General features: G+C 35.1%; 1 protein-coding gene across 1 annotated transcript in view; it reads left to right on the top strand.

Moving 5' to 3' along the window:
* Positions 1-23218, top strand: part of btv (dynein cytoplasmic heavy chain beethoven) — a 1245321-nt gene that overhangs the window by 570300 nt on the left and 651803 nt on the right. The window contains exon 41 of the mRNA XM_090394552.1: positions 6409-6655. Within this exon, the coding sequence (XP_090250678.1) occupies positions 6409-6655 (247 nt within the window). The remainder of the gene's footprint in view (positions 1-6408; positions 6656-23218) is intronic.

The following is a 23218-nucleotide window of genomic DNA, read 5'->3' as shown; positions in this document are numbered from 1 at the left end:
AATAAAAACTGATAGGTAGATTGGCTGTGTACTAAGTATGGACATAGGTGACATTCCAAGGGTAGCTTTCAACTGACTGCAATGAAAAAAAAAAGAAACATACTTGAACTAACTTGCTGTAGAATAATACAACAAGAAAGAAAGATGGTTGAATAGAAGATCTGTATAGAGGCTGAATTAGTTGCTGGGGATAATGGTTATGCAGAAGATCTTGACGACATGTCAAGACATGAAGACATGAAGAGAAAATGTAGATAATAGGTATTTCAATGAATGTTGTATATAATATCATTACATTCTTTACAAGTTGTTTTTTACATTCTACCCTTTTTAAATACCTTGCCTTCTACCCTGTAATTTCTGAATCATTGTCTTTTATCCTTTTCATTTATTTGTGTTTCATTATTGCTATTTCATTTTAGTCATTGTTCTAGATTGTTAATTTAGAAATTTAATACTTATTTGAAATTTAATACTGTTTTTTGGCATTATCAAATTCCATAACAAATGTAACATCTTCAGAAAAATCCAAGTAAGTGCTTTGCTATATACATTCTTAACACAGAATTCAATTTTGCATTAACTGTTATATGGCAAAAGCTGCAGTTAGTGCAGATGCATTTAAGTCAGGTATGATGAGCTGTGCATGTGAGAGTGGAATCTCCTGCAATGGGTCTATTGATTCTATGGAGGTCTGTTGATAATATTAATAATAAACCTTATCAGGAGACTGAGAAGAAGAATTAATAGTAGTAGTATAGCACCACCACCACAACAACTAGTGGAAAACCTTAACTGTGATGGTAACAGTAAAGAAGGCATTGAAGGGAACATTAATACATGTCTGTCCAGTTTTCTCACAATCACATCATTCCTGAGCAGATTTACTTGCTGTCTCCATAGAATGAATCATTGGGGGGTGCATACGGCTGCACTCCTGACAACATTCCAAAAAATGACTCCACATGTAAACCTACTAATTTGAAAAATAATGGATCATGTCTTCAAAGAATTTAATATATCTCCACATCTACGAATAGATGGGATAACCATTAAAATATGTAATGTCCTTTAACAGAGTAGAATTCAATAAGTTCTTAGATATTTTTCCTACAGAGGAAGAGATGACTCTGGCCATTCACAATTTCATAAAAAACTAAAAATTGTTAAAATTAAATCTTTACTAAGCTGGTAGTCAGATGGATCTACCAAAAATAAATAACTAACAAATTTCTAAAATGTAATTGTTGCTGATTCCACTGAAACATGGAATATCATGGTCCACTTGCAAAAATAGAATTCTTGCAGACAGCAGTCAGTATGCTTCTATCTGCAAGATAAGTATTTCAAGTCTGGTGAGGATCTTATGTTCCAGTATTCCTCTATCATCCACTGGGATAGATCCTCACTTAAAACTCAAATAGAGGCCTTTGCCTTTCATGATCTTTATTATCATATGCAGCTTCAGTCGACTGCCTATTGGATCTATTTCCCCTAGGTAACCTGGGTGACTTAATTTGCATTTGCCATTCATGTAATCTATCCATTTACAGTTTGGACTCAACCCCCATAGAGTGTACTAATTCAAATTCCATAGTTTGTACTAATGTACTACTGGTTGATTAACCAATCTCTCGTATATGGAATCAGCGCACACACGCAAGCGTGCACACACACACACAAATAAAATAAAATAAATCATCATCATCAAATTCCTGACATGTTCCTTCAAGGGGGTGTACAGGATAATAATAAATAAATAAATAAAACCATAATATTTTAGATATTAAAAAAAAAAGACTTAAATAGCTTAAATATTCTCCAAAGGGTAGTGCACAAATTGACTTCAAAGGAAGAGTTGTGTTGAGCACATTCTGGACATCAATAACCTTTCCTTCCTAAACACTGGAAGTAAAACTTCTTTCAATATGCATGATATATCATTCACATCTATAGAACTAACAAATTGTTCAATACAACCATTTGTCACTGGAAAAGGCATATGATACAAGCTTTCAGTTTTGACATGTTGGAATATGTACACAACTTTGGTCTTGCTAAAAACTATATATCTAACAGAATCCTTCAAGTGTGAGTGGGATCAGGCTCTCTCTCTCTCTCTCTCTCTTAATCCTTTCTTCAAGAAGAGAGTATTCTTTGTGTTAAGCTCTCTGCTGTCAAAGTTCACTAATTAATAGAACTTCCTCCATCTCTTAAGTAATGCCTTGTGTGTGTGAAGGTTTCACCATCTTTTGCCATTCTCATAACATCAAGGCCATAGAGAGACAGTTGCATCAAGCCACTGACCATCTGCGCCTTTGCAAAGGATTCAGACAGTTCTCTCACCACCAAACACCCTTTGCCTGCATTTTTTCTGCAGTAGGGGGAGGGTTACAGACTTCTTGGGGAGGGTTACGGACTTCTTGGGGAGGATTACAGGCAGATGTTCATTGCTTCACTTATATATTTAATTAATGTTTTCAAGTCTGTGTTTTTTCATGTTACAGCATACTTCAACTTTGGAATTGAATCCACCATTAGGCTATCAAATTTCACCTGTGGCATTTCATCACCTGTTCCTAGTCTTTAAGTCAAAGCAAATGTTTTTCAACTTCAGCAGCTCTCCTTACTTTATAGTCAACCAAAAAGAGAGGAGTTTTTAACACTTCAGTGCTAAAAACTGCTATCCTTTATTCCTGATGCTTCTGGCATTATTATTATCCTAAGACCACATAGAGTCAGAGACTCATCTAGGAGGTCCTTTGTCTCACACACACAGCTCATCATACTATGCTTTAAACATATTCAAATTCTATGCAGACACCACTCTTTCAGGTAATGCATCCCAATTATTCACAACTCTCCATGCAAAAATATACTTCTCACTTCCTTCTTCCAGGAATCTATCAAAAACCTTATGTTCTCCCACCATCTCTCAGATTTTTATGAAAAACCTCTTCAACATTAATCCTATACCAACCCCTTACCAACTTGTATATCACCCCGCTTCCTCCTATCCACTAGACTCTATAAATTGCATCTTCCCAAACTTTCTTCATATTCAAAATTCTAGAAATTAGAAACTAACTTAACCTATCGTCTCTGGACCCTTTCCAACATCTCTTTATCCTTTCGAAAACCAGGTGATCAAATCTGTGCACAGTAATCCATGTGTGGCCTAATCAGAGCCTTATACAATGGAACAAGAATCTCCTTATTTCTACAAGTCAGTGTCCTTAGCATCATTCCCAGAATTTGTTGTGTTGTCCTCACAATTTTGGCAATCTTTCCTCCAAATTTTAGATTCTTATCCACCATCACCCAAAGATCTCTTATTTCCTGCACCTCCAACAATATATCCCTACCAAGCATAAATTCTACATCCCATCTCTGTTTCCCAAATTTGAAAACCTTACATTTTGCAACATTGAACTTTCATTCCCACTTCTGTGCCCATTCACTCCATAAATTCAAGTTTTCTTGTAAGGTCGCAACATCTGCTCTACTCCTCATAGTTCCTCCCAACTTTCTATCATCTAACAATTGAATATCCCCATCCAAATCTTTCTCAGTATTATTAACATGCCAGTTAAACTGCAGTTGCCCTAAAACATACCCCCTGAGGCACACCACTAGTGACTTCCCTCTACTGGAATATTGCTTCCTCATACACAACTTACTGGCATCTATCAGATAGCCAACCACCATTAAAATGCACTAGTCAGATATCCAATCCCATCCACTCTAGTTTTACCATCAACTTGCCATGTGGTAATCTATCAAAAGCCTTTGCAAAATCTGAGTATACTACTGTGTATTCATCTCTCTCATTCAATTCAACTGTCACCTTATTGAAAAAGGTAAGTAGAGTACTAAAGCATGATCTCCTTTAGCAAATCTGTGCCATCTATCAATGATAATACCACTATTGTTAACTAGTTCTCGCCAGCCTCTCCAACCCTTTAATCTCTACACCTGACACAGACTGGCCTATAATTTGATCCTTGAGTTCTGTCACTTCCCATATAAAGTGGTGCAGTCTTGCTTTCCTTGCACTCATTTGTAACTTGACCCACTCATATTAAACAAATATGTCAACTCCTTCGCACATTTTTTCAAAATGTTTGGTGATATATCATTTTACCACAGCCTTATTAACATCAGGTTCGCTTATTTCCCCATATACCTCTTGCTCACTCACAGTCAGTCTCTCCTCCTCATTATCCACTGCTCTTAAACTCTCCATGATGTTACATTCACAAGGGTGAATGACCTTTACAAACTTCTCATTAAATATCTCAACTATATCCTCTGCACCAGTTGTTCTTGTATCATTTTCTCCAATGAATATCATCCTACCATAATAATTTTTTTTTGTGAATATATATCAAAAGAACTCCCTAGGGTTTTTATTATTATTATTATTTTTTTTACTTCATTAGCTAATTTCTGCTCATACTGCACTTTTGCTACCCTTATCAACCAAGTCACCTTCCCTGCCTGTTTGTACTCCTCATGGGATTGATTATTATCACTCATCTTATGTTGCCTCCATAATTCCTTCATTCTCTGTATTGCATGCTTAATCTCTCCATTCATCCATTTCACACCTACCTTATTTATTCTTTTGATCTTTGAAATATATTTAGACATTGTTTCTACCAGATAGTTCTTGAATATCACCTGAGCACTCTTGATCTTCTTTCCACTCAACTCCTCTTTTCATGCTGCAGCTGCTAGCTGTCTTCTGAGCTTCTCATAATTAACAGACTTGTAGTTCCACATATACTCTTTCCTCACAGAAATCCTCACATGGCTGGCATGGTGTTTACATGATAGCGACTGCCTGGCAGATGAGTGTTTGCATAACTCTTAAAGCATGACCCATTCAAACAGGAATCTGGAATATTGATTCTTCAACTAAACCTTACCATATTTCCACCATTTTTACTTTTTCTTTCTTGATTAAACTCCCTCTTATTCCTAGGGGATCTTCTCCCTGTCTTACTATCATTCTCTCCCCTCACGCTCTTATTTCATGGTACAGTTTTCACTACTTAACTGAATTCAGCCATTATAATTTCATGTTGACTATTTTCTGACTATTTACATTCTGTCTTTCATTGAATAATAATATCACAGGGCACCTAACTCTAACTCCATTGAATAGAATCAATTCTAGCAGTACAGATCCTTTCAATTAGCAAAATTATCCACATAGCAGTATGCTGAATAGATTTCTCCTATAAAATCTGCTTACTGAATCATTAATCATTCACAGTTCAGCCTCTGCTAACCTCTGTAATTATGTGACATCCTGAATTTTTTGCTCTTCTTTTTATTTCTTAGGTTCTGTCACTTCCCATATAAAGTGGTGTATAAAATGGCATAATGTTTCTTAGGGAAACATTATGCCATTGCTCTCAAAAAAGATGAGCCTCTTTAATCACCTCAGACACTACAACAGCAATTAGATTATTATTAGCTCATTTGATTATGAGAGCCTCAGATAAAATGTTACCATATCTGAAAAAAGATGCCAAGAAATTATACTGATGGTTTTATCCTTTATCCAAGTAAGCAAACAAAGTTTGCCCATGAAGTAACTTGAGAATCTAACTACTTGTATGCAGATGCCAATGACTTCACATCAGTTGCCTTAGTATCTCATAGTGCAAAGCACATATACTGATGACATCTATTTATATTAAATGCTCATCATTAGGTTAGATTACTTCCTGGTGAGTAGAGAGAGAGAGATTCTACTCGGTGGCAGGTTTTTGCCTGTCACTGGGTGGAACCACTGCTGAGTTTTCTGTTGTGGAATGATTCAATCAGGAGTAATGAATTTAGTAGTGATCCTTTAGGGTCACTCAGTGAGATTTAGAATGATCTTTTAGATCACTCAGAGTTTTTAGATGTGTATCCCTACAATTAACATACTTTACCTCAATAAAGGTCAAAACTGGTCTGGTTATTGACCCTTCTTATAATGCCTAGCATTATACATGTCCATAATGATGTGTGTTTTGCATTATGGGATACACGCTAATGCAATTGATGTGAAGTCATTAGCCTCAGTATAAAAGTAGCCCAGTCGTGAAGTTACTTCACACTCAAACTTTGTTTGCTTATGCCTGGATAAAGGATGAAACCAAGAATATGATTTCTTGGTATCTTTAATTTATAGTATACCCATGTAAAAAAAAAAAAAAAAAAACTTTCAACACCATACTTCAAAGTAGAAATGATACTGGGTTCTTGCCATGTCTCTCTCTTTTCTGAACAGGCATCATTCATACTACATGAATAGATGAAGGAATAGTATATGTTATATAAAAAGCAAGATATGATTTTTCCAATTTTGATTGCACACACAAACACATATATATTATTATTGCATTACAGCATTCTGCTTCGATACTGTTTTCAACAGTTGCATTCAATACAAGTTGCAGTTGTTCACTGTAGTGCCCAGACTACTTCCCAACATGTCATTCAAAAACTGGAACAGGTGTGCATGGTTGTCAGCTCTCATTCTGGCAGAGTTTTACGACCTAAAGATTGCGAACGCTTAGTTCTTTACCTGAAGGATTTAAATCTTCCAAAACCAGACAAATGGGGAACTTGCCAGTTGATAACTTGGTTACAGCAGGTAGGAGTTACTTTGTTTGATTTTTATTAATGACTGTATTATCATATTAAACTGAAATATAATAAGATTTCTGCTGTATTTTAATAAATGGAGTTTCATTATAAAATTATAAAATTTCATATAAAAATGTAATCTTAATGCAACTGTGTTGCCGTTATTTTCACCACATGAAGCAATTGGTGCTAAAGTTATTTATTAAAATGCTCAACTAGTGTCATGAATTTTCTGTGTTTCACATAATCAGGAGATAAAAAGTGAATACAATAAAAAAAATTGGATTATAAACCTGTATCAATCACAGTAAATTATTTGAAAACACCAACAATAATGGAATGGTCATACGTGTGTGTATGTGTACTATCAGAATAGTATGCATGATTGGTTCATTATCTTTTTAGTTAATATCTCAGGTTTGGATCTGGGATATTATTATTATAATAAGTTAAGAGATTGAGTAAGAGGCAAAGAAAATTAAAAAAATAATATCTTCATTTATAATCAATTAATATTGATGAAACATAGTATTGCATTAACAGTGTGTGTAAAATATTTATGTATCACAAGATCTTTATATAAATTTGCATTATAAATAAAATTTATCTCCTAAAAGAAAATGGACCCACAAACTTAACACCAGACACTTATAGAACATAAATATCAACAAAATTTCTTGTCTTCCCTTCAAGATCCAGGATATGATTAGAATTCACAAGTGAAAACAGTTAACTTAAAACTTTCTTCTGCTCTCAATAATGGCTATTAAAATATAACTAATCAGCTCATACCTACTTTTCTTAAGAGAGAAAGTATTTCTTATTTCATGTCATCTATACAATGCCTGTTCCTTTTTTATTTCCTTGAAATGCAAAGATAATTTTAAGATAATTTTAAAATTCCCTTTTCCTTGTGGGAACTTCTTCCTTATCAGTGAACTCAAAAAGAATTCATCTCTTTCACGTTTACATTGCTTAACTAGAATACATTTTCTGTATAATGCATCAAAAGGAACTGTCTGTTGCTTTAGGAGAAACTATATATCACTTTTATCTATACCACAAACTCAGCTTCATTTAAAAGAAATTCATCTGTTGAATAACTGTTTGTTTCCCTCATAATGCTCTTTTTGACTTAAGAATTCCATTAAACTGTATTTCTCCTCCTAAACTTTCAACTTTTCAGAATATTGCTTTCATTCTAATTCATCACCACAGTTGTTCTTTTATTCTCTCTCACTAATTCAACTTTCTCTTTGGAAGTACAATCTTTGTATAAGCGCATTACTTCCTTAGGCAGTAAGCCACATTGTAGGGAGATGAAAGTCACTTGTAGACAAGACTGCAGTTCTTCAGTAGAATGAAAATATCATCAGAAAGTTTAACATTTTCTTCTTTCAAGTTTATGCTACTGAATTAAAAAACTAAATTACATAAGAGTCTTTTTTACAAGTAATTATTACAAATGAACAGTTATTAGCAGGCTGTAATTATATAACTTGACTGCCAGCAGATGTGGTCACTGGAATCTGTGATGGGTACAGTATTTTCAGGGAGGATAGAGAAGATAGAACGGGGGGAGGAGTACAGTACTGCTGATGAGTTGCAGCCAAAGAAAGTAGTATATCAAGATGATAAACATGTGAATGAGAGTTCATTTGAGGCGTTTTGGTGTGAAATAGTGACCAACGCAACCAAATATACAGGTGGTTGCTGCTATAGGCCAGGGGGTACAGGGAGGATATTGAATTCATACATCTACGAGATAATTACTTGAAACAGCACATAACTGAAGGGACACGTGGTGTGAGTGTTGGACCTGGTCATTGGTTCAGAAGATATATGCATAAGTAAGGTGTCCTCGTTACTTCCAATTGGTGAAAGCGATCATGTGATATTGACTTGAGAAGTTGCAGAAATTGTGGATTTCTCTGTTAAGAAGGAGGTATATACCGAACTACAGGTTAGGCATTATAACAAGCTTCGGAGTGAGCTTGCAGCCGTCCCATGGCAGAACATATTGCAGGGGAAAGATGTTAGCAGTGCATGGGATAAAATCAGCAGGTATCTGAGGAAGGCAAAATCAGATTGTGTCCCCCATGGTCAGGAAGACATATAAGGTAGGCATTAGATGGATGAGTAGTAGCATCAAGCTTGATCTGCAAAAAAAGAAAATGTTATGGAGAATTTACAAGGAGAAAGGCAATCAGTACACCCACGAGCCTTACAAGGCTCAAGCTAGGAAGGTTACCAGCATAGTAAGAAAAGCTAAATCAGAATATGAGAGCACCCTAGCCAAGGAGATCAAGGGTAATCCCAAATATGTTGAAATAGCAAGGTCATCTTGCTGCTTATTATACATATCCGCAAGGAGATGTGTTTTGCATTATACATATCCGCAAGGAGATGTGTTTTGCATTATACATATCCGCAAGGAGATGTGTTTTGCATTATACATATCCGCAAGGAGATGTGTTTTGCATTATGGGAGATACTGAGATAGGAGTGTTGGTAGCTTGCTCCACCTTTGCAATGAGTTTCCTGGTGTTGTACTACTTACCCAAGTAAGATAGCACAACACCATATTCAGTCCTGCAGATATTTTCAGGTGCAAACTTTGTTTGCTCTCATTTGGAGAAAGGATTAAACTAAATTTATTATTGTAATCTCAAAGAGTTCTTCCACTATGTGGCAAGTAAAAGGAAGAATGACTTTGGAAGGATAACTTTAGTGGGTGCTGATGGTATTGAGGTGAAAAATTCAGATATAATAGTAGAGTTACTGAATGATCACTTTTCAAAAGTCTATCACCCAATTGAGGATATATCTGTGCCTGTACCAATAACTAATGTGAGAATTGAAGTTAAGAAATCAGAGGTACTTAGTATATTGCAAAATTTAAATGCAATATGGAATATCAGCTCGGGTGTTGCATGAATGTGCAAAGGAATTGTCAAAGCCTCTTACTTGGTTATTTAACTTAAGTTTGAACTCTGGTATGGGCCCTAGGGAGTGGAAGGAAGGCAAAATAGTTCCTTTGCATAAAGATGGCTCTAAAGCTGTGGTAGTTAATTACAGACCAATCACCATCTCGGGTGTGGTGGTAAAAGTATTGGAAAAGTTGGTTAAAGACAAAATTCAAGAATGGGTGGATCAGGATATGATGCTCTATAGGGGTCAACATGGTTTTGTTATTGTTAAAAGTCAGTCCTGCCTTAGCAATTTATTAACTTTTTATAATAGAATGCCATCTCAGTTGGATAAAGGAAATGGCTACACAGTGCTACTTGTGGATTTTGCTAAGGCTTTTGACAGGATACCCCATGGAACACTGTTGCGCAAATTGGAGCAGATGGCGATGGATATTAAACTGATGATATGGATAGGAGAATGGCTCAGGGAGAGATACTAGAAGGTGGTGGAGGAGCAGAGTCCAGGATGAGGCTGGTGACCAGTGGTATTCCTCAGGTCTCTGTGCTTGGGCCATTGTTGTTTAATTTATACATAAATGATATAGGAAATGGCTTAAAGGGAGATATTTAGTTGTTTGCCTGATTGATGCAAAGTGGGGTAGCACAATAAAAAATCAAGCTGATATTGAGAGTTTGCAGAATGATTTAAATAAGCTGGCAAAATGGGCAAAAGTAATGGATGTTAGTTCAATGTGGAAAAGTATAAAGTTATACATTTTGGGATTAAAAGATTACCAACTGTGTACTTCATTGATGGAACGGTACTCCAAGAGATTGATGAGGCTAGCTACTTAGGGGGGGGGTGTTGGTGGATAGAGAGAGAGTTCAGGGGACACATTGCTAAGGTGTCCAAAATTGCACATAGGATTACTTGGTTATTGAGAAAGCCTCTCTGTAAATTATTCTCCTTTTATAAAGCATTGATACTTCCACATTTGGATTACTGTGCTAAGGTCTGGTCACCTGGATTCCTTGGAGATGAGGAGATTGTGGAGAGAGTTCAGAAGAGAGTGACTAAGTTGGTGAGTGATGTAAAAAATGCTCCCTACATTGATAGATTGAGAGCTTGTGGATTTGCAGAGGTTGGTTGATAGACAGAGAAGAGGGGATATGATAGAAACATTTAAGTTACTAAAAGGTTTTTATAAGATTGATGCAGGGGGAAAAGTTTCAGCTGTGTGATAGTGATGGAAGAACAAGAGGTCATCCCTGGAAATAAGGAAAAGTGTGGTTAACAAGGGTGTGAGAACGAGATTTTCGCATTGAGGGTGGTGAATGAGTGGAATGCATTGCCTGACTCAGTTGTGAGTTCTTCGTCTGTAAATGAATTCAAGAAGAGATATGACTGATATTGTTTTGATATTTTGGGTCTCCTGCGATGAGTATACTGACTCCATAGAGATATCCGTAATAATAATAATAATATAAAGATTTCAGATTTCCCCTATAAGACATTATTAAAGAAATTTCTGATTACAAGAAAACTGTGTGGATATTTGGTGGTTCTTGGCATTCTACATTCTACAGCCATCTGTGTGTGTGTGTGTGTGTGTGTGTGTGTGTGTGTGTGTGTGTGTGTGTGTGTGTGTGTGTGTGTGTGTGTTATTTAACGAGAGAGAAAGGTCCAGAGTTCATGTAAAATCATGCCTTCTTTCTTGTTGCATTGTTGAGTGTATTTTATCATTTCAACCAATTTTTTGAATGCTTTTGAGTAGAAATTGTAATTTATGTCGATCATCTCATTTTGTTGCCACAATACTTGATGTTTGGTATTGGTTGTATGTGCTACCAATCCTGATTTGTGCTTTCTCTTGTTCTCCACATCCTTGAAATATACAGATATGTGAGTCTTGCCTCACCTGTCTGTCTGTCTGTCTGACATAACACAACTGAAAAGCTCAGTTTATCATCTTTTAGACACTGGACTTCTTAGACTAGTGGTGGGTGTGGAGGCTTTGGAAGTCTGAGGAGATTGGAGATCTTGTTGAGGCAGTAGTGGGGAACCTTTATACTTGTTGACATAGTAATTTGGAATTTTGTCTCTGAATGTGACTTTGTATGGGAGAATTACTGTCTCTCTGACCTCTTTATTTTTCATGTTCATCTAACTGCCTGGGAGGTTAATGTAGGATTTTGTTGACCACTGATCTTTTGCAGCCATTCTTTGGAAGGATAGAACTGAGGTATTGAGTTCCTGTTTCTTTTGTTTATATATATATTCATGGATACTTTATATGCCTTATCTTTTAGGATTTGCATAATATTATGTGGTGATAAGATTTTGCATTCAGGTATTGCAGGTATCGTCTTGCATGTGTATGTTTCCTGTAAACATACACATACAAGATGATACCTTTATGAGCATATCCAAAATCAGTCAAGACCTGTTGATTTCCAACTCAAAATTGAATTTTATTAAGGTGTGAGTTAACTTTGATGGAAGATAATTGACATTGGATTATAGTAGGCTGTAATAAAATAGATGATTGTAGTGACTGGTTTTGCCACATATACTAGTGGCGTCTCCTGGGTCAGGAAGAACAAAAAAATAATACAATAAAGAGGTAAACATGAACCATTAAAAAAAAAAAAAAACCTACATGTAGGAAACCATTACAAAAGTGAAAAATAGGAAGCGCCTGGAATGTAGAAGGTGGCATGAGTCAGTCATTGTTCAGTAATTGTATGAAAATAATTGGCAGAAAAGTTAGTGACTTCCAAATAGAATCATTCTTGATTTCTGTTGAGTGTGCATTGTGAGTAAATAACTATTGTAGATTCTTTGATGTTGTGAACATTGAAGTTGTCCTCTATGTGAGGCATGGAGCTCTTGTCCTATTCAATATTGTAGCGAGTGTGGGAGAAGTGGAAAGTTAGGCTTGAGCTGTCTTCTCAGTTATTATTCACTTATGTTATTCTTTGAAATATTTTTTTTTTGTCTTATTTCCCAACTTCTAGATATTTTAAGAAAGAATGGACACAAGAACACGGAATATTACAACCTCCAGGATGTTTGTTTTTGTTAAAAGGGTTGTCGTTATAGGTGTAATGAGATTTTAGGAGACTGACAATTTTGAGAGAAAGTCTACCAGTATAATTGATGGAAACTGAGGTTCTGTAGCAAATGTCAGGAATTTTTTGTGGAGCAGGAGTAGAGAATAGTATTCTTTGTACTATTTTCTTAGAATATTCATTGCTCACCAGTAGTTGAAGTGGAGGACTGTAATTCTTCTTTCATTTTTTCTTTATCTCTTGTAATAAGGATTGCCCTTTTCTTGAATATATGTATAACTAATTTTTGTGATAATGGTTTAACCTCCCAACTGGCCGGTGTGGATGAAATATTCAACACTCCCTAGCTTTTTTCATGGATCAAAACTTCGTCAGCATTCTACCTTTTATCATGCCATTACCTTCCTCCGCCATTAATGTCGTTACGGCTATTCCATAGCCATTAGTGGATTAACTGTTGCTGAGTGACCTTTGTGTCCCCTCCCCCTGTCTTTATGTCTATTGTGTTGCTTAGAATTTCATTTACTGTCCTAAGTTATTTGACCTTTCTTGCCTCTAATATGATTTATTGTATCTCTTCCCAAAAATTCAATCGAATTTCACATATGCAAAAAAAATCAATCCTGAAATGACCAGTGATCAGCTTTTGCAATGAATCTATTTAGTGATAGTAAATTTGGTGTATTTTATTCTACAAATCAGTGCACCGGAAGAGTTGCACTGATTGTTCTTTCACTTTACGTATAATAATTGAATATTTTTTTTTCGAATTTCAGAATTTTCAAATGTTTGCTTTGAAAATATTATGTCAAATATTTATATTTTTAAATAATATTTATTGAAATAAATATGTCCTTTTGCTTTCATTTCTAGCCAAATAGCATTATATGGATCATTACATTTCAGTTTTAGAAACGACTTTTTGTTATTCATAAAGACAAAATAAAAAAACTGTTAAAATGCTAAATTGCATTACTCGGTTTCCGATTGTGTGTCTTTTTGGTATCAAAAATTTATATCCAATGATATTTTAGCGGGGTGCTTAAGGGTCAAAGCTGTATAACTGAGAGGAGACCTCCACATAGCCTTTAAAGGAATGCAGAGAACCGACCAGGGCTTCTGACCTAATGTACAATCCTCACCTTCTCGTGGTGCACCCTGTTGTGTATCTACTTGGATACTGAACGGATGAGGATGGGCTGGCAATTTGGGATTTAGCCGACCAAATTATATTCTTAGTGGTTAAACCAAAATATAGAATGATGGTACAACATGACAAAATTTCATGCCGGCTGGGATGTCGCCCGGTTAAACAAGGCCCCCGTTGTTTTCGCCAGGGAACCAGGGCGAACAGCGAAAAGTCAGCTACTGGAACAAATCTGAAAACACACCCCAACTCAACATCACCAGAGTTAAAGATCGGTACTATCAATATAAGAAGCCTGAATGGCAAAGAAATGGAGCTAGCTGAGAAATTAGATAAGTACCAGATCGACATAATAGGGGTGACTGAAACAAAAAAGACAAAAACTGGTGAGATCTTTCTGAGCAATAAGTACAAAATGTTATATTCAGGCAATGACAATCAAGGAAAAGAAGGAGTAGCCATAGTATTCAACACAAAATACGAGGCTAATCTTCTTGAATGGCAGTCAGTCTCAAGTAGAGTAATGTGGACAAATATGAGAATGGGAAACTGGAAAATGAGACTTATTTGTGCCTATGGTCCTACAGAAGATTCTACTAAGGTAGACGGGGAAGAATTTTTTAATGCTTTAGAAAAAGCAACTGACACAATGAAAAATGAAAAGTTGGTCCTTGTTGGGGATCTAAATAGCAGAGTAGGAAATGATTGTCAGACATACAAAAATATTTTGGAAAAATTTGGAGAAAAGAACAAAGCTAATAATAATGGCAAATACCTATTGGATTTCTGCTCAGGACATGGACTGGTTATTACTAACACCATGTTCCAACATAAAAATGTACACAAATTCACATGGAGAGAAGAGGCTAGGAATAAGAAAAGTCTCATTGAATATATTATTGTTGATAGTGATGTTTTCTCCTTGGTGCAGGACACCAGAGTGTACAGAGGATTTGAAATTGGAAGTGATCACTATTTAGTCTTGAGCAGGATAAAATTGAATTTCATATTGAAAAGAATAACATGTAAGAAAGTTTTAAAGCGAATAAAAGTTGAGCAGCTCTCGGATGTGAGCTGTAGACTAAAATACACAAAGATTATTGAAGAAAAAATGAAAGAGTTTGAGAACAGGAATCAAACCTTGGAGATTCAGTGGCAAACTCTGAAGAAAACATTGATTGATTCTACCAGAGAGGCATGTGGTGAGGTTGTCTGTAAGGATAAAAAAATCAGAACTCCCTGGTGGACACAGGAAGTTAAAGAGGCAGTGAAGAAAAAGAAGAAAGCATACCAAAAGTTCCTGTCAAATAAGTCAGCTTGTGCTCTTAGAGAATATAGAGACAAATGCAAGAATGCTAAACACTGTGAATGCTAAAACTAGCTAAACAAAAGTCATGGGAGGACTTTGGCAAGAATATAGAAAATAAATATCAAGAAGGTGGCAAAATATTCTGGAGGTTGTTGAAGAAGCTTAAGAATGGAGGAAAAAGTGCTATAAAAGGAATTAGAGATGATAAAGGTGTCATGAAAACGGGAGAAAAAGATATCCTTGAAGTATGGACTAATTACTTTGAAAAACTGCTAAATGAAACAAGCAGTGATGACACCACAGTGGTAAAAAATACTGACCAGGCATGCAGTCAGGAATTCATATCCATAATTGAAGTAGAAAAAGCCATCAAAGGCTTGAAATGTGGAAAGGCAGCTGGAGTAGATGATATTCGACCAGAAATGCTGAAGTATGGTGGTATAAGAGTCTTACAGTGGCTGCACTGCATAGTTCAGAAAGCCTGGACAGATGGAATAATTCCCAGTGATTGGAGTAGACTCTCATAGTACCCATATATAAAAAGGGAAATAAAACTGCATGTGAGAATTACAGAGGTATTTCCCTACTGAGTGTTCCTGGCAAGATCTGTGCAAGTATACTTGAGAAACGGTTGAGAAGAATTGTGGAAGAACAAGCTGGATTCAGGCCAAATAGAGGCTGTCAGGATCAGATCTTCACTTTACGATAAGTAGTCGAGAAAGCATGGGAATATAACAAAGATCTGTATTTAAGTTTTGTCGATATGGAAAAGGCATATGACAAGGTGCCAAGAGAGAAGCTATTCAATACGCTGCAGTTATATGGTGTCAATGGGACATTATATCAAGCAATACTTAGTCTTTATTTGAGTTGTAAGTCAGCAGTTAGAATTGAAGTAAGTACAGGAAGATGGTTTAATGTTAAATCTGGTGTGAGACAAGGATGTACATTATCCCTTCTGTTATTCATTATCTATATGGATCACATTATGAAGGAAAGTGGTATTAAACATGATATCAAAATTGGAGATGTTAATGTCAGCTCTTTGCTTTATGCGGATGATGTTATACTTCTAAATAAATCCGCTACAAGTCTGCAAGATTCTCTGACTAAATTGAATAGCTGTTGTAATAGATATGGTATGAAGGTGAGCAATAAAAAGACAAAGACAATGAAAATAGGCAGAATCATTGAAAATATCAACTGTGTTGTGAATGGAGAACCTGTGGAACAAGTAAAACATTTCAGCTATTTAGGCACAAATTTTACTGAAGATGGTAAATTAAATATAGAAATAGACAACAGAATCAGCAAAGCTGGTATGGTAGGAAGTCAATAAATTCATATGGAATAAGAGAGAAATTAGTCGGAACACTAAATTAGCTGTATACAAGACAGTGTTCAAACCAGTTTTAACTTATGGATCTGAGAGCTGGGTCAGAAGTAAAGCACTTGACCAAAGACTAGAGACCACAGATATGAGAGTCCTGAAAAAGATTATAGGCATGAACAGATGGCATCAATGGCAATATCATATTAAAAACGAGGATATTAGGAAAGAACTTGACATTGTCAGCATCCAGGAATGCATTAGCAGAGCTAATCTCAGGTGGTATGGTCACTTAAACAGAATGGGCGAGGAAAGATTAGCAAAACAAGTGTTCTCTGCCAGGTTTGCAGCAAAACGACTCAGAGGAAGACCAAGATATAGGTGGATTGATACGGTACAAAGTGCTTTAGATGATAGAAATATAAGATCTGATAATTTTGGAGTGTTGACAAGTAACAGACTAATTTGGATGAAAATTGTAGATAGGAAATTAATAATGATGTAATTTTTTTCATGTAGTACTATCATATCCTGTACACCCCTTGAGGGTACATGGCAGGAATTTGATGATGATGATGATATTTTAGCAGTGATTCTTCACCTTCGTCATTTATTTATTTATTTGTATTATGCATATTACGATAATATCTAGTGCATAACCTCATAGATATGTTGAAAATATAATGTGAAAAATATCATATACAGAATGATTCAACATTTTTGCTCATTTTGAAGATTTTCCAATGCTTCCCCCCCTCCTTATTCTCTCCTGGAACTCAATTGCATAACTACTCTAAATTTCTATACAGATTTGAAAGCTTTTCTAGACAGCGTTCAAAATCAATTACTTCATTTTACCATTTTGACAATAGATATACGGCAATCAGATTGTATCGTGAAGCTTCTTGTTCTATTTATTTGCAATCTAAAACCAGCTGTTCTACTGTCCGCTGAAATTATGTGAAATTTTAGAAATAATATGCTATATTTTCACCATGCAAAATTGTTTATATGCATACCACACAAAAGAAAGTTCAGTAGTATTATTTGTGTTTGTGTTTCTTTAAAAAAATATAAATATTACTTCTGCTGCTGGAAGCTATTTCTGAAATAATCTACGTCTTCTAAATACTTGGTAATATCCTCTTAGCTGGAGGAAAAGTTGAAGGTTTATTACTCTCAGTGCTATTGAGAAGAAAGGGAAGAACACTAAAGTGCCTCAGGCTGTAGTGCAGAATATGTCAAGAATGTCTTGTTTCCTTTTCGATTGTTGATTACCTATATCCTAACAGAAATACTGATATTTCGTTTACATGCTTATACATTATTTATGCCAAAATAGTTGCTTAATTTATAATGATCAGTTTTTCTTTTATTATCAAAAATTAGAAATTAAATCATACAATTATCTTGAAAAAGAGGATTTGAATTATTTTCAAAGAAAAGGTGCATATGCGTTTCATAATCTTCTTTTTTTTGGGGGGGGGGGTATAGACCTAATCAATCTGTGGATATTTCTGATAATTTATTTCATAAATCGTCTTGAAATTATCTTGAAAAAGAGGATTTGAATTATTTTCAAAGAAAAGGTGCATATGCGTTTCATAATCTTCTTTTTTTTTTGGGGGGGGGGGGGTATAGACCTAATCAATCTGTGGATATTTCTGATAATTTATTTCATAAATTGTTCGCAAGACAGCTGTTACAAACGTAAATCACTTGGGGAACATACCCATTCATTTTAGTGTAAAATAGTAGCAAAGGTTCAGTTACTTTAGATATGTAATCTAGAAGAAAATGTTATGTCTGCTGAGATTAGAATCTTATGTGAATAATTTTTCTGACATGATTTCTCTATTCGTTATAATGTAACCAATTTCTTTTCCACTGGCTGAATTTACAATGTTCTTTCTTTGTGTTTTGAAGAGAAAGTGCAAATGACTTTTTTCTTACTATTTTTGCCATTATAACATCTCATATAATTATAAGAGTGACATTTTACCGTTTTTCTCCCACATGAGACACAGAAATAAGGTAGTAATAATATTGTTGATTCTGCCAAACTTCATTGTAGCAGAAATTTTTATTTCTGATGACTCGAATTTTGAAGACTCGACACTCAGGGTAGCCCCTGAGTTTCAAAACGTTTCGATAAACATGACATAAAAAGGCTTATCCTTTTATATATACATAGGGTAGATTTTATTTCATTATTTTTTATTGTTTTGATGAAATACTTTACCTGGAATACTCTTTCCAGTTTCTCTGTGTCATAAAAAGAACTTAAAAATTAGCCTTAAAGATGAAAAAGAAACAGTGCATTCGGGTATCCCTCTATCAATATTTGTCACCCTGAAAAGAACTGTTTTGATGGTCTTGAAAACAAACATTTTTTATTTCATACTGTTCAGAATTTAAAATTTAAAATTATTGAACAGCGTGGAACACCTTGAAGCAAGGGTAAACACACAAAGCAGTTTTACACTCAGGGCACCAGATTTTTTTTCCTTTCTGATATTTTTTTTATTACATACATAATATTTGTGTGCAGGTTTTTTTTTATTAGCCGTTGGTGGTAGATTTTCGGGATAATGGTTGGAGTTAGCAGCGTTCAACCTCAGATGTCTGACAGAATTTCCTGTTTTTCTGCTTGCTGAAGAAGGCACATGTGCATGCAGCAATGCTTTCGCAATTTCTATTCTGTATTCTAGATATGTTATGGTAGATAAACATTTTTTCTTGTACAGGAGGAAACTGTTCCAAATAACAAAATCCAATACATGTCCAAACACTTTTTTGTAATATTTTTATGCTGTTTCCTCATTACAGAGTAGAATGAGAGCTGCTGATCGCACCTGTCGACTCCACCCATAGTGTCATTGTATGCACACACAGCAATGGGTTTTTCTTTCTTCAAACCATGCTTCTCCACGGATTCCGTTGATGGATTGTGCAGGGAAGACAGCAGAAAAACATCTTTTTTGTCTTTCCAATGTAGTGCAAAGACCTTCCCTCGCTGATAAGTTCGGATTTCCCCCTTCGATAGCTTTCTTGAAGCCAGATCTGGAGGCATATCTCGCCTTTTTGCATTTACAGTACCATAACTATCTGTACGATGCTGTAAAAGCAAATCAGCGAGTTCAGGACACATATAGTAATTATCCATTATAATGCAGTAACCTTTCCCCAGTAAAGGGTCTAGTAACTGCATTACTGCACGCATCGACAAGGGGAGATCCGAATATTTATCATGCTCGATTACAGTTTGCTTTCCTGTATAAGGTTTGAAATCCCAAAGATATTCACTTTCCAATTCGCAAAGCATAAAAAATTTCACTCCATACTTCGCTTTCTTTTTGGCAATATACTGCTTACATTTCAGTCTACCTTTGAATGGCATAAGGCTTTCATCGATATTCAAGTCTCTCTCAGGAATGTAGAGTGATCTACATTTCTGATGGATTTTCATCAGAAAATCATAAATTTTGTTGAGGACTGGGCAAGGATGTGTTGCCTGATCGTATTCCTCATTATTCTGAAAATGCAAATACTTCATGATGAGACTGAATTGTTTTTCAGTCATAACATCATTAAACATTGGCGTGTTCAGAATCCAGTCTGTAGACCAATACATTTCGACAGCGGACTTTCGAAATGTATTTCGAAACTTCGGGTTTTCCACTTTCTTTATTCTGATATTGCATTTGAAGGATGACAGTGATTTTAAATATTAATTTCACCTATATCCGAATATCACATAATTTCCTGATTTATAATAATCAGGAAATATGTATATTGTCTGATTTTATAATTTGCTAATTTATAATAATCACCACATAGTTTCAGTATCGAAAAATTAAAGTTATGTGGAACAATTACTAGAGAAAAATAACGAATTAAATAAAAACTGTACCTATGTTTCATAACAGTTTTCGGGTGTGTGATAGTAATGCAACGGGGGGGGGGGGAGGTTAAACTATCAGAGGCGAAATAAAGTTCAATTCTATTGTAAAAATATGGAAATGAAATTTCACATTTGATATACATATTTTGAATGATAAAAATAAGCAAATGTATTGCTTACTTTAAAAATTGGAGAATAAAATATCTGAATTATGCAGAAAATATAAATTTAAATCATAACTGTTAATTTCATTTTGTAATGACCAATTATACAAGGAAACCAAGAAAATAAAAAGAACAGTAGATTACTATACAACATGAAGAAAAAATTTAGTAATATGATTAAAGAATTTCATGTTATTCTCTATAAAGCAAAGTTGCTCAAGCGTATCCTAAAGGAAATGTGTGAAGTATTATTCGATTTCGATGGTTTTGTACAAAAATAAAAATAATATAAACTGGAATGTCGGCAGCCGGTTTTCTTTTCTTTTTTTAAAAGAATATTTCAAATAATTATCGTGAATTAATTTCTTCGAGAACAAAGAAAAATCTTTTGTCTAGTAAGCGATTAGAAAAAAATTAGCGCAAAAAAATAAATAATTAAATTGGTTCTCCAAGGTAAGGCAATATTTAAGTGAAGAAATTATGCAAGACCTTTATTTTGTCCAGAAATTAAAATTGTATTGTACAATAAAAAGAGAAAACAAAAATATAAATAATTTCTCTATTTTTAGTCTATCATATATAACTAAAATCCAGTTAACCAGCATGGAACAAGAAAGTCCGTTTCTTGTTATAGGCAGCTGAGAGGCAGCTACGAATGGGAGATAATCCGATTACCCGTTCTCTTCAACGTGAGGGTTTATCACACCTTCTAATGGACATGACAGTCAAATTGCACTTCTTATCCGGTTTTTTTAAACAGGTGGGCTGAAACATATCCAGATTTAGTTGGACGTCTATAGACGTCCTAGCCAGTAGGGAGGTTAATGAGGAGGAATGTACATAATGATCTTTATGTGAATGGACTTATGGTATGTGTTAAGAGAGAGAGAGAGAGAGAGATCTTGAAAATGTAATTTTCCTTCATTTTCAAGTTTTACTGTGAATATAATTTTATGATAGAAAGAACTGATGGACAAAAGAAAATCATGCAACTCATCAACACTATATTTTCAGATAATAAATGCATCATATACATATCTCAACCAAGAAGGCTTTTGATTTGTAAATGTGAGGAAATGTTTTTCAAAGTTTTCCAAGAATAAAACAACACATGGAGGAGACAGAGGGCTTCCCATTGCAAGGCCAGATAGCAGCTTGAAAATTTTCCCAATTCCATCTAAAATAATTCTATATGGGATTCAGATCCATGCTTTGTGATGGCCAGGGAAGATTGTGGAAGTTACTGTCATGCTTGCCAAACCACTGCCGAACAATTATTGCATGATGGACAATAGCATTGCTATCTAAGTTATTTCTTTAAATCTTTAAATAAAACAGGCATGTGGGTAATAAGATCATTTACCTTCTTATGAGCTGACAAAGTAAGATCATCGAATGTTTCTCAGTTGGTTGACGTGGGGTTTATTGGCTCAAGGACGACAAAGGACATACTGTGCCATTGTTATATCTATATTTTGCTTCTACTTTGTATATTCCTATTGTTGCTATTGTCTTTACTGCTGTTTTTTTCACTCTCCCATACAGTTACTTCCTTTCCAGCTTCTGTAATAGTTTTCTAATAAGTTAAATAAATCAGCTATCAGTTTCTTTTTCTTAAACAAACCATGATTCAGGCCACTCCCAAAATTTTGTCATGTGTAATCCTTTCATTCATTAGGGCTTTGTCTATGTATGGGACGAGGTCCTAAAGTTATGTCCTCTGAGACAGTCCGCCGGTTAAATATTAACGAATTTATTTTTTTTTGCTGCGCCAGCCAATACAGGGGATAGATAAGACTCTTATCCAAGGTGGTTATCTCAGAATAATACGCAGTAATAAAATTTCAAACTCTAATCTAACTGTTCTCACTTCTCTTTGTTTTACATTCAGTCCTGGCCTGAAAGATTAAACTACCTTCGTATGTCCCTCCTGCTAGATTCGTTAGTAATTTTATGAGTGGCTATTTGAATTCATAAAATCGGCTGGATTCTGGCAGATGATATAAAACATATTTATTAAGGCTTAAGAGATATACATGAAAAATATAAGGTACATGATTAACTTAAGCACTTTTCTAGCAAAATTCTGATAATAATACTAATGCTATAATGCATAAATCATAACTTGGACCATAGAGTTCCTATAAACCTACAATTTTCCAGCTTAAATTATCTTATCATCAATGACCAAGGTTACTAATCATCTCTCACAATATATCAAAGTTATTTCACATACAGATCCTTTCTAGGGAAACATTCTTCCAAACAGGGACAGGTTACTGCCAAATGGGATAATCACTAAAGTTCTCCACAACTTGTCCATTCATAAATTAACCTACAGAGTTCACTCATATCTTTAATTGGAAATCAGATACTTTAACATTCTACGTACCATCCCATGGAATGAATTTCTGTTCTATCTTCAGCCTTGTCTGGACATCAAGGCACCTTTGTGGGCTACCGTCTTTCGGGTCACTTATGATAGCAGCATGATCAGGTTCTCCGAGTCAATAAGGCGATGTGCCATTCTGGTCTTTCTCTGGAACTGCAGGAATACATCTATATCATCGGTCACTCAATATAGCTTAGCTATTCTGTTATGAAGAGATAGCTAGCTCTGCCTCGCGAACCTCGATAAGCCTTTCATGACTTCTACTGCCGACTTGGAATCATCCCGTTAGCGGAGATGGAGAGCCAACGTCCAAGAGCGCAGGAACCAGGAACCAAAAAAG

This window comes from Typopeltis vanoorti, chromosome 6 (genome assembly GCF_054136105.1).
Source record: "Typopeltis vanoorti isolate ZY-2024b chromosome 6, IOZ_Tvanoo_1.0, whole genome shotgun sequence".
Taxonomy (NCBI): domain Eukaryota; kingdom Metazoa; phylum Arthropoda; class Arachnida; order Uropygi; family Thelyphonidae; genus Typopeltis; species Typopeltis vanoorti.
The sequence above is the reverse complement of the archived record's forward strand: the minus strand, read 5'-3'. Positions and strand labels throughout refer to the sequence as shown.